Here is a 12,867-nt window from a genome sequence, read left to right on the forward strand (position 1 = left end):
CTGGATTGATAAAATTTGCTCAGAATTGGGTCATCAGCAGAGGTACCTGAATCAAAGTAAAACATAAGAAATTCTAGAGGTACAATGGCAATAATGCACTAAAAAAAAGACAAACATACGAAGGAAAGAAAGAAGTCTTAGTAATAACATCTTATTTGTTCAATTATGATCGACATATTACAGGAAATAAAAAACTTGTCGATCCTTTACAAGAGGAGTACAGCCATGTGCTGTAAAACTGGTAGGTTCCATTAAATACGGTTTATATGGTTTGAAACACAAATCATAATATTAGGTTCAACAAGAAATAAATATTGATTTTGAACTGCGAAGATAAAAAAGCATAAACCAGTGTTGTAAAACATGTTTACATAAAAAAACAAAGTAAGCACCATTTGCTTGAACACACTTTTGCCAACATGTAACGATGCTGCTTACGCCCTTGCTATAAAAATCAGTTTCTATGGTCAAAATTCCTTGAAAGTTTCTCTGCAGCTGGCTGGTTTCGAAACGTTTATTGGTTCAAAATTGTCAAGAGTGCTCGAAAATGAAAATAGATGGAAAAGGTCATGGGTAATAAGATGGATGAGGAAGAACCTTGATTCCCAATTCATTCCGTTTTGGAGCGTCATCCCACAGGTCTCATAACTCAGATTTCCATTGATCTTCAGTCAGCTCATACAGAACCCACTTATTCAACTGTTTCGTCTTTCCAATCACACTCAGGTGGTTGGCAATAGTTGATTTGCTTGTGCTTAGCTTTTCTGCAAGCTCACGTATTGTTGTGCGAGAGTTTATCTCAACTGCTTCCCTTACTGTGTTTTCATCTAAAGGATAGCTTCTTTCCACGACCTTTGTGGTCTTCAAGACTTTCACCTCCATGTCGAAACTTTTGGAACCAACGCTGAACTCTAGTTCAATAACACATATATGGCCAAATGCCCGATTGATGTTTCGTGTAGCTTCAGTAGCTTTTCGTCCAAATTTGAAGTCAAAGAGAAAAATCAGACGAAAATCATCTTTTTTGTCCATGCTGCCTTGGGGTTGCGAAACTTACTCTGTGTAGAGTTGAAACAGCAGACAATTAAGACACCTTGTAAGCGACAAACGTTGGATTAAACCAACCAACCAACGATAACTTACTCAATATTCAGCTTCTAAATGTCATCGTGAGAATTCCGACATTTATTTCTGGAGAACCTAATATTTCAAATAGAAGGATTTACATAAACCGGTACAGGTAATTTATTAGGTGTAGTGTGAAATCGCTTTGATTACCATTTGTAAAGTGTCAGCATTAGGCATGACTTGGGTGACAATTTTGGGTTGCAAACTGACATCAAACTCACACTTCTAGTATAAAACTAGTTACGCAGATCGTTTTAAAAAAATCAGACTTGGAAATGGAGTTCTTATTTAAGTGAATAAATCTGTAAAGGAACCAATTAAACCTATTCCGCATATAAACTGTAAACTTATATTTATAAAAGCATGGATTAAAAACAAACCACTTTAGACATATGACGTACAATAAGTTAAAATTGTACTACGTAAAGGAAAGTGTCACGTAATTTATGAACAGATATGACTAAATTATACGAGTTGATGTTTTAAATAAAATGAGTTACGGATAAGTTTTCAACGAACGGATTAGAGCCGCTTTTATTAAACATTAATATCTGAAGACAAGTTTTAAAGTTCTGCCACTAGAGATGCAACCATTATTTGTTTAGGTTTGTTTGTTTTGGGATTTCGCTTTAAAGCTACTCGAGGGCTATCTGTGCTAGCCGTCCCTAATTTAGCAGTGTAAGACTAGAGGGAAGGCAGCTAGTCATCACCACCCACCGCCAACTCTTGGGCTTCTTTTACCAACGAATAGTGGGATTGACCGTCATATATAACACCCCCACGGCTGAAAGGGCGAGCATGTTTGGCGCGACTGGGATGCGAACCCGCGACCCTCGGATTACGAGTCGCACGCCTTAACACGCTATTTGTTTAGGAGAAAGGTAAGAAAACTGGTTGAGAAATCATATTTTAGATACTACAATAAATGGTTGTTTTCTAAAGATGGCGAATAAAACATTTACTTACTCGGCGATCGATGAAAGCATGAAAATCCTTGACTGTAAGTAACTTTATAAGGTCTGGATCTCCCACCACTAACACTGGGTTTGTTCCTTCGAATTTCCTTGAACACATATTTTAAGACTTGACTATAATCACTTACATAATTAAACTAGTGAAAAGTAATTCAGTTTTCTTATAAAATCTATTTTTTGTTTGTCGAAACGTATGGGAAATTGCTGGCTCACATTTTAAAAGTTAAAATTGTAAACAAATTAATATAACAGTCGATATCTGTCAGTATTTATTAATGACCAAAATGAATGAACGAACTCCATTCAGTTTCTATCTTAACGAGTCTCGAATGAAACTTAAGTCAAATATATCAAATGAAAGATGTCACAACCTTATAAAACGTAAAAATCGTGTATATACAAAACGTAGATTAAGTTAAGGTTACATTGGAGACGTCCCGTGACGATAACAAAATATGAAGTTTATTTTTACAGGTGGTGCAACTGTCCATCGCTGCACTCTTGATTACCAAGTTACCATCAATTTTATGTTGTGTGTGTGTGTGTGTGTGTGTGTGTGTGTGTGTGTGTGTGTGTGTGTGAGATTTGAGGATTACTACAAATGAAGAAACATCAAGCACTTATTGAGAGTATGCGCAATAGATAAAAGCTTCACAAATTAAGCAGGTATACAAGATGGTTATTTTTCATATTTCTTAAAAAAACAGTTTGATACAAAACAGTGACAGAACTGGAATTATCTTTTATTTACTTTTTATGTGTATATATACCATTTTTGAATAAAATTGTGTTCAGTTGGGTTTTGTTGCTCAGCGTTATGTCTGAAGGTTATGATATAAAAACATGGTTTTAGTACCTGTTGCGAGCACAACACATCTAACACATTTTGTAGCTTTATGTTTAAATAAACATACAGTTAGATGGTTTATAATTTCATTATATAAGTTGCTTAAACATCGGAACTTCACATATAAAAATTGTTAAATTCAAATATAATTACTGCGCATGCTCAGTGTCACCATACGATCGGGGTAATAACACTTACTTGAGTAACTGGGCAACGGTATTTTTTTTGGAGGGGGTCTTGGGCGATTTAGAGTCAATAGCAACAAAATTATACAATTACGGAACTTGATTTGGTAATACATAATATTTGAAATATCTGTCGTACCAAACTTTCTATACAAACGTATCTGATTACTATTAAAAGGGCTGCATTTGATATATTAACAAGTTTTATTTAGCTAATACGAGCATCTTTATTTAACACTAACCCGATACACTATCGAATGTAGGCATTCTTCTTTAAACACAATATATCGAAATAAAATATTAAAGTTCTGGAAAACACCATGTTTTACTGCTACAAAATGAATTAAACTGAACTATACCCATAAATATTTCCATATTTATTGTATCTTTCTTCCTGAACTTCATGAACAGGCTAGAGGGGAGAGAAATATTCATGCTGTTATACACTTGAAGTTTGAGTTTTACGAAGAATGAAAACAAAAAATTAGCATGTAAAAATTAACTAAAATCAAATATACACGTTTGTCCGTTAAATAATTCACTTGCCAGTTTGGTTAAATTTTATTTTATATTTGTTGTGCTTACTTTTCTTAAGCTCTGATACAGGGTGTTCGGAAAGTCACTGTGCAATAATATATTTGTTAACAAACAAGTTTCAATACAGAATACAGGAGGAAAACATATATGACAATTACAAACAACGTTGAAAGTGATCCCCGTTGACATCAATACAGGCCTGGATCCTTCTTATTTTCTTTCTAATCACCGCTATTAGTTGCTGGCTTGAAGGAGACTGAATAAAATATGAATACAAATCTGCACAGTGACTTTCCGAACACCCTGTAGATAAAAGTTCAAGTATGGCTGAAGAAATGACAATTGTAAAAACTCACATTTTATATTTGAACCAAATGATAATGTAATATGACTACCTTGCTTAAGTTATACAGAAGACTTTCGTATGGATATCTGTTTCCAATCTCTTTTATTCCCATTCTTTTCCAAAAGCCAGCATTCCTTGTGAAATACCTAGGAAGTTACAGTAGCAACGTTATTAAAGATGTCTCTCGTATCAAACGTATCCATTTACGGCACACAATGCAAGGATTTAAACAGTAACTAATGATACCTTATTCAATGTTATAATTTTGTATAATAAACTATTCATTTAAAAAAATATTAAAAGCTTTCTGTAAATATTGTTCAGTTCTAATAAATTTACGAACCCACACTAGAAACGTGTCACAAGGTTACAATCAAAATGGCGTTCGTTTCCTCTCGATGACCACAGTTTAAGCACATCTACTTACAGTATTCTACGTAAATTTTCCACACTTACATAAATACAGCTGCTCGTTTAGGTTAAATGATGAATACTGAATTTTCTACAAAAGTCCTCATTAGAAGGGCTAATATCGACATCACAATTTCTTCGTCTTAAATCAAATCATACAATGGAATCTACTTTTACGATCACTTTATCTGAACGTGCACTGATTAAAACGTGAAAATAAACCGTAAAATCAACATGTGAACCTAAGAAATCTTGGCATACCAGCAATGTGGAGTAAAAACAGAAATACGTTGAAACATCTCTAAACACAACTTTATCACAACAAATAATTAAAACAACTGAACATTTCGATGAATTTGTTACTTATTTTTACGATTCGCACAAAGACATACAAGAGCTATTTTCGATAGTCTTCCATAAATAGAAAGTGCACAACCAACAGCACCCAACGCTAACTCGTGGCAACACGTAATGGTTTTTCCATTATTCAAGGGAACCTATCTCTTGACCATAGTAGATAAACTTAACAAAAAGGTATAAAAACAACAAATACAATCAATTCTCTTATTCAAACGCAAATTAAACGGTATTTTGATATTGTAAGTTTTTTTTTATCATTATTTAGTGCATGACCAAACAGAACTGATTACACGATAACAAGACTTCAGTACTAGTTGTGACTATTAGATCAGAAACAAGACCGAGCTAGAAATCAGGATGAATCTCAGAGTCACAAAAACCACATTCACACTGAAGCTGACCAATCAGAAAATAGACACTGGAATGTGGACATGTTCGTTCTGTATGTTGATTGCAAAAGCTTACAAAAGGTCAAGCAAGGAACGCGAGAGGTTGACCACTCAAATAAACTGGTTCAGTAACCAAGCTCTACAACACCACACCTTGAAGTTTTCACACAAGATCATACGGAATTCAGATGTTTCAAACCAGATCTTGAAAAGATAAAAACTCACTGTCGCAGAACAAGGTATATACACGTATTATTTACGCGTATTGTACGAGTATCAATTATAAAAACTAACGACAAATGACGTGTTCCACATTGTATCGGTGTTGCGACACAGTATGAAATAGAAACCAGTACGTTCCAGTTCTGAGAAAGAGAGAGAGAATAAAAGAAAAAAAACGACTTTCTGTTTATATATAACTAGTGCAGCTACCCATTCGACTTGTGCAAATACATTACACGTGCTGTTCGACCTACTTGATTAAACTATACTATTGCACCTTACTGTGGTACAAATAAATTAACCGAGTCAGTTACGAGTTGTGCAGGACTCAGGGTTAAGTTTGATTCTTTTAGAACTGTACATAAACGACTGGCTAGATAATCTTTAACGTCATAACTGAACGGAATAAATTAATGTAAACACTCATGAGAAGAGACTGGGACAGGAAAACACGTTTATTGAAAGAAACAATTTTTCAGAATACCTTTTTATCATTAGTAAAATAAAAATAACTCTTAATTATACGATTTGTTCAGCTGGAAGCTTCAGGGTTAATGACGCTAAAATTCTGGGTTCTTTCCTCCCCATTGGACAAAGTGCAGATAGCATATTATGTAGATTTGCTGTAAAACAATACCATTGGATATAAAAAATGACTTTTTCTATTCACTTTGTCTGAAAAAAAAACTTACTGTTTTTTCAATAAAGGTTTCTCCGAAAAAAATAATAACGACATTATATACAAAACAGATGTGAAGGACAGCAATAGATATTAGAAATAAAATGTTCAACCACACGCACATATTGGTTTCTTATGGAATAACAGTAGATGCCATTTTTGTCTCTAATGATGTTTTATTAAACTCCTATCATTTACTGCGTGTATTATATCCACTAAAAATAATTTGAGAAAGAAAATTTGAATGAACGTAATATAAAAAATAAAGCACGAAAACATTCAATTTTTATCTCTCTCTTTCGTAAACGCTCGACAAATCTAATCTCAGCACTTTAGTTTCCAACTACAGATTTATTTGTGAATATTTAAGATGTAATTACAGGTTATAACTTCTATTCTTTCCCGTGTTCAAACACCAGTTGTCACAAACACGTTAATGTTTTGTCAAAAGAAGATCACAAGTAATTCGTCAGTGTAGACGCACAGTAAATAAATTCCTACAGTTGAGTGCGAGTGGTTAGCCTCGTTGTTATCAGTGTCGGGAGTACTCAAATAAAAAATTAAGTCGGTACAATTACAGTTGTGTTCATAGATTTAATTTTCTTTGTAATGAACATTCTAGAGGAAATTGCTGCTATCAGACAGCGGTAAGTCTAGACTTAAAAGTTAAAATTCAGGGTTCGATCCCCTTCAGTGTACCCAGCAGATAGCTCGATGCGGAGTTGCTCTAAAAACAAAATCAATCAAAGAAATGATTTGCCATGTATTATTAATAATATGAAAGAAAAGCTTGAAGGTTTGGTTCTCAGGTACACTGGCAGCCAGTTACAGGTAACCACACAGATGTGGTATTAAGTACACTGACAAGCTAGTTAAATATCTACCACTATCCACATTTTAGGAAATAAAGTACAGAGTAAAGTTTGAAATAGGGAGAGAAAACTCATGTAAACAAACATGTGACATCTTCATTCACCAAACTACACTCACATATTACAAAACTGGCGAACTTTCCTTTCAGTTGGTTTTAACTGTGGGTGGAGAAGCTTTACAATAGTTGTTTTGAAACAGAAGAACAAAGGATCATGACATACGCATTTTAAAATCAGCTAGAGGGTCTATACGTAAAATACCATAACTCAGAGCTACGTATTTCAACAAGTATTCCGAAACGTGTAGGGAGGAGAGCCCCTATCTAAAACTCGTACCAATTTACACAGCTAACTGTCCCACTCTTTGAAATAGGTTTATTCAAACTGAGGTTTGATGTTCATGTTTGCAGAAACAAATGAGATTGTTTCATAAATATTAATAGAAACAAAACTTCTACAACAAGCTACATATCTCGGCACATTATACAGGATTCTGAAGTAAGCAGTAATGTAAATAATGTTGGACTTATTTTCCAATCAGTAATAAATTTATATTTTAAATACACACATATTAGATAGATCTTATATTTCACTGACTTTCGAACTTCGGGCCCCCCGCTAGTACAGCGGTATGTCTCCGGATTTACAACGCTAAAATCAGGGGTTCGATTCCTCTCGGTGGGCTGAGCAGATAGCCCTTTGTGGCTTTGCTATACGAAAAAACACACAAACTCGAACTTCGGATTACGTGTTGGTGCTATGTCATATGAGAGGATCAGGCTTCAGGTTTGCAGCCCGTAGGGGCTCAGCGTTAAGTTTGGGGCTTATTATGCTAAAAACCAAGTTACTATACCAGGTTTGAGAAGATTATGGATAGCCTACTGTGTAGTTTTACGCTTTAAAACCTATAAGAAAGAAAAGCTTTGTGACAATACCTAATACTGGCTTCATCTGTATGTGAACAAGCAGACTATTAATTATAACTTATAATATCCTATTCGAGATTTATAAGAAATGTGTTTTTAACACGTTTTTACACAGTTAATTACAACAAAGAATGTAGAAACCAATACGCCAAAAAATTATTTTAAATGTAATTGCTTTAAACCAGTGGTTCTCAACCTGCGGCCCGCGAGCATGCGATGTGCGGCCCGCAGATCACTTTCCAATGATGACATCCTAATATAACTCAAATAATCAAAAATAAAAAATATGCACTGTATATAACATGTACATGTAGGCTACTCACTGTGGTATGTGTGTGTGTGTGTGTGTGTGCAGATAATAATCTAAACCTTCAAGTAAGATGAATAGCAATTACTTTTAATATCTCTATGATGCTTCGCGTTTGCGATTTGCCTCGGCCTTTGTTTACGCTTTCCTAGCCATTGCCTTGACCCATATGCAATGAAACTTAACTTTGACTCGATACCGCGTTGACAATAGTGACGATATCTCTCCAACGTTTCTACCGCGTCGCCAACAGCAACGAGCTTTCCTCCGATCACGTTCGTTCTGGTTTCACCGCCCATTGCGCCCGCTCCTGCGTGTATTCGCCATGACTCATCTTCTCTCCATTGTTTCCTCTAAGACGCTGATTATTGTTCGAGTTCGTGACGCACTATTGTTGTGACCTACTTCTCACTTCTCCCCGTTTGTCGGCTACGGCTGTCGCGAATCTCGTGTTCCGAAGGGCTTGAATTAGGTGAGGTGGTAGTCATAGGAACAATATACAGTGAACGCTAAGGCGCGTCGCTTGAAAATTTGTTATTTGTAAAAAGACCCCATTAAGATGAACACGCCGCTGCCGAAGAAAGCCCGCACTGTTTCAGACGAGAATCGCCGTTTCAACACCGAGTGGGAATTAGATTTTTTCTTCATAGAAAAAGAAGGAAGATGTTGTTGTCTTCTGTGCAATAAAATCATAACTGTGATGAAGCGATCTAACTTAGAACGCCACTATCGTTCGCTTCACTCCTCAAGCCTGGATAAATACAAGGAACATGCACGTGAGGCCAAACTCGAATCCCTGAAAGGAACTATCGAACTCAAACAAACATATTCACAAGAATTGTAAACGAATCACGGGATGTAACTCTGACGTCCTACAAGCTTAGTCATCTGTTGGCAAGTCGCATGAGACCGTACACCGATGGTGAGATCCTGAAACAAGGCATTCTTCTATTCACTGAAAACTGCTACCCGACTTCAACTCAAAGGCAACAGAAACTGCAGCTGAGCAACGACACAGTGACCAGACGGGTTGAGTGCATTTCAAACGACCTACGAGAACAATTGATGAGTGAATCAAAGAATTTCGTTTGCTATTCGATTGCCCTTGACGGTACGAAAGACATTGCCGACATCGAGCAGCTCGCTTTTTTCATTCGCGGAGTTAAGCCTGATTTTACCATCACCGAAGAACTTCTTTCTATTCGCTCTCTTCATGGTTCGACTAAGGGTGCTGAGATCTTCCAACAGATGATGACTGTCCTCAAGGATGCGGAGCTTGATCCAGCGAAGTTAGTCGGCGTAGCAACCGATGGTGCTCCTTCTATGGTTGGCCTCGGTGAGGGGGCTGCAAGGTCACATTACAAGATGGCGTCAGGCCGAAGAACTGAAACCTGTTGTATGGCACCACTGTATCGTTCACCAAGAAAACTTAGTTGCAAAATCGCTGAAATTTAAGCATGTTACGGACATACTTTTTTCGACCGTGAACTGGATCCGTGCGAATGCGCTGAATCATCGCCAGTTTAAGCAGTTTCTTGTTGATATCAACGCAGACTACGGCGACATCATCATTTTCACGGCAGTCTGTCATAAAAAGATTCCATGTTTTACTCCCAGGAAAAAGGTGAGGATGTTCCTCAGCTCAACGACAATCAGTGGCTTCAAGATCTCGCTTTTTTTGTTGACATAACAGGTCACTTGGCGCATCTTAACCTGCAACTTCAAGGAAAGGATAAAATGTGTCACGAGTTGTTTGCCACTTTTACTGCATTTACATCGAAGTTAGAGCTGTGGATATCTCAGCTTCAGCGCGGCAGTACTCTTCATTTTCCGACTTGGCTGAATTTAGTGCTTCGTCGTTTTCATATACAGAAGTACTTGTGGATCTCAAGGTTGAATTCGATCATCGCTTCAAGGATTTCAAGACATCAATAGAGGAACTGCATTTTTTCTTCGCACCTTTTCAATGCAACCCGAGTGATGCACCCGCACAATACCAGCTAGAGCTGATTGACCTGCAGGCAGATATTTCGCTCAAGACTGCCTTCCATGGAAATTCTCTCATCGATTTTTGGCGACGCATGCCTCAAAAAACTTTTCCTCAGTTCCTTGAAAATGCTTACCGTCAGGCATGCATATTCGGATCAACATATACTTGCGAGATGGTTTTCTCGAAATTAATTCGCATAAAATCGAAATTCCGCAGTCGTCTTACTGAAAGTCACATGACCCAGCTCCTTCAAGTCGCTTCAACAACAATGACTCCTCGTTTTGATTCCTTGGTGGACTCGCAGAAACAATTCCAACAGTCACATTGACTAATTCACAAAGACTTGCAGGTTCATGGTTGGGTGTTTAAATTTTATTTTTGGTTTGAATAGCTTCGATATGACTTGCTGGATATGACTTGGAATATTTTTGTATATATTTTCAATAAATCCATTGTCTGTCTGGTCATACTGACATTTTACTTATTTACACCTCTTAAAATAATTATTACTTATAATTTGTATCGGTATACAACTTAATAACATACTAACGTGGACCAAAGTGAAACGATATTCAGCGTTTTTTCTTTGGCTTCCTCCGCACAAGAAATAATTCATAACATACGTTGCAATGCAACTAAAAGTGTAATAGGAGGTAACCACTCTAATAATCGAACCATTCAATCAGATGTAAAAGGACGGCATCAATTTATCAGAGAATTTACTATAATTTAGTGACTTGCGGCCCGCGAGTCCAGATCGGGTCATCATGTGGCCCGCTGACAAAAAAAAAAGGTTGAGAACCACTGCTTTAAACTGTATCTCTAACAAAAGTAGCGTTTCTGACGGTAGCTCGCGTACACTTGAGGATACGATGTGGTCAACGAAAGGGAACATTAATTCTTTATATAGTGAGATATTTGTCCAAGGCCTACAACAGCCCAAAAGGTAAACAACGGGGAAATAAAAAAAAATTCATCATCGTACTTATGTTGTACAACTTCAGAAGTACTTTTACGCACCCGAATTTTGTGAACTATAGCTACTAAAGCGTAAATTAATAAGTTACCGTTATTCAACTTACACTAATATCAGTATCACATTTTACGTTACTCATGACGACCAGAATCCCACTTGAAGTATAGAGAAATTACATAGACGGCTGGTATGGTATTTAAAAATTTTCAATTTTTATTACAGTACGAAAATAACGTTTTAACCTGTAATTTAATTTTTAAAAAAATATAACATCTATATCAGTCGTCTCTGGAATGCATTTTACGTCAGCTTTTCTCAAACTGGTCTTTCGACACAAAAGGGGATCTCAAGGTTACCGTAGAGAGAAGGGACGGAAATAATATAAAATAATACGAAAAATTACGTCATAGAGTATGTACAGTTATCACTTAGTGGGTGTTAGGAAAGGGTCGTCACAACTCAAAATATTTATAGAGGGGGAAATGAAGCAGAAACGTTTGAGAACCCCGTTTTATTTAATAACCAAAGTACAAACTATTTCTTCTAGTACACAAGATAATCCAGTGATTTGATAATGTTGCAAACAGAAAATAGTCAATCCAAAGAATTAAATACGTTTCACCCAAACTTGCCAGAACATTTTATCTTATCTACAGTTAACCCTAACTCACAAAACATAACGTTAAGTATTGCACCAGTATATAGGGTAAGGTTCACCGGCAGAAACAAAGAATGGAATAATTATACGTTTTTTATTTATTTATTTACTCTTTACTATGGAAATCAGCTTGGACGTTCTGATGAACTTCAGTCGTGTGGCTGGAGTGTAAGAGTGACCAGATGTACAGTCAATAACAATTTCAGGGAGGTTTAAGCTTATTCAATAACACATAACATTCAGCTGTCGAACGTACAAGTTGCAGTTTATCGTTATTTGTTTAATGAGGTAAAGATTGACAGATATCCATAGCAGTAGTGTAACACAAATAATTTAATTCAGAACTCTGAAAGTTTATGTGTATACAAGAAACATACTCAAGGTAACATGACAGTTACTCACAGATGTACAGCTAAGAGAGCTGCAATAATGTACACCAGCCAGTTGGGGACAAACAGAAACCCTAGTATCTCCATGTGTCAAGAATCTCCAATGTGTGGCTCTGTCTAAGCGAACTCGTTCTATACCTGTGAAACTATGCCCACACGTATATATAATACCACATATATCGCTTATACAAAGACTTAAATGATGAAACACCAAAACACCGTCCTTTTTTACACTGCACAGAAAGGAAATGGTACGAGTTCATGATGCGTTGAAGGGGTGTTTATGTATCTGAGGGGAAATAAAACAAATCGTGGTTTTGTACATTATTACAGGAAATAGTACCACAAAGAGAAAAAGTAGTTCACACAGAAATGGAAATAATTTATTTGTTTTGAATTTCTCTCCCAAGCTACCTGAGAGCTATATGCGCTAGCTGTCCCTAATTTAGCAGTGTAAGACTAAAGGAAAGCAAAATAGTCATCACCACACACCGCCAACTCTTGGGCTACTCTTTTACCAAAGAATAGTGGAATTGACCGTCACATTATAATGCCTCCATGCCTGAAAGGGCGAGCATGTTTGGTGTGACGGGGATTCAAACCCGCGACTTTCGTATTACGAATCAAGCGCTCTAACCATCACGTCATGACAGGCATTTTCAGTGATGAAA

At 36.5% G+C, this 12,867-nt stretch overlaps 1 protein-coding gene across 1 annotated transcript; it reads right to left on the reverse strand.

Annotated features, from left to right (window-relative positions):
* Positions 1 to 2,064: 2,064 nt before the first annotated feature.
* Positions 2,065 to 12,418, reverse strand: LOC143240450 (cytochrome P450 3A24-like). The gene is made up of 4 exons (XM_076482884.1): positions 12,210 to 12,418; positions 4,067 to 4,163; positions 3,494 to 3,546; positions 2,065 to 2,191 (listed from the first exon to the last, which is right to left on the reverse strand). The coding sequence occupies exons 1-4, from the start codon at positions 12,281 to 12,283 to the stop codon at positions 2,065 to 2,067; spliced, it is 351 nt and encodes a 116-aa protein (XP_076338999.1). The 5' UTR covers positions 12,284 to 12,418.
* Positions 12,419 to 12,867: the final 449 nt, after the last annotated feature.

The sequence above is a fragment of the Tachypleus tridentatus genome, chromosome 13, assembly GCF_004210375.1.
Source record: "Tachypleus tridentatus isolate NWPU-2018 chromosome 13, ASM421037v1, whole genome shotgun sequence".
NCBI classification, from domain to species: Eukaryota; Metazoa; Arthropoda; class Merostomata; order Xiphosura; family Limulidae; genus Tachypleus; species Tachypleus tridentatus.

Coding starts and splice junctions, on each gene's coding strand:
- LOC143240450 (XM_076482884.1), bottom strand. CDS start 12,283: ATGGAGATACTAGGGTTTCTGTTTGTCCCCAACTGGCTGGTGTACATT. Junction 3,547..4,066: donor TTCTGTATAACTTAAGCAAG/GTAGTCATATTA, acceptor TCTCCCCTCTAG/CCTGTTCATGAAGTTCAGGA. Junction 2,192..3,493: donor AAATATGGAAATATTTATGG/GTATAGTTCAGT, acceptor TATGTGTTCAAG/GAAATTCGAAGGAACAAACC.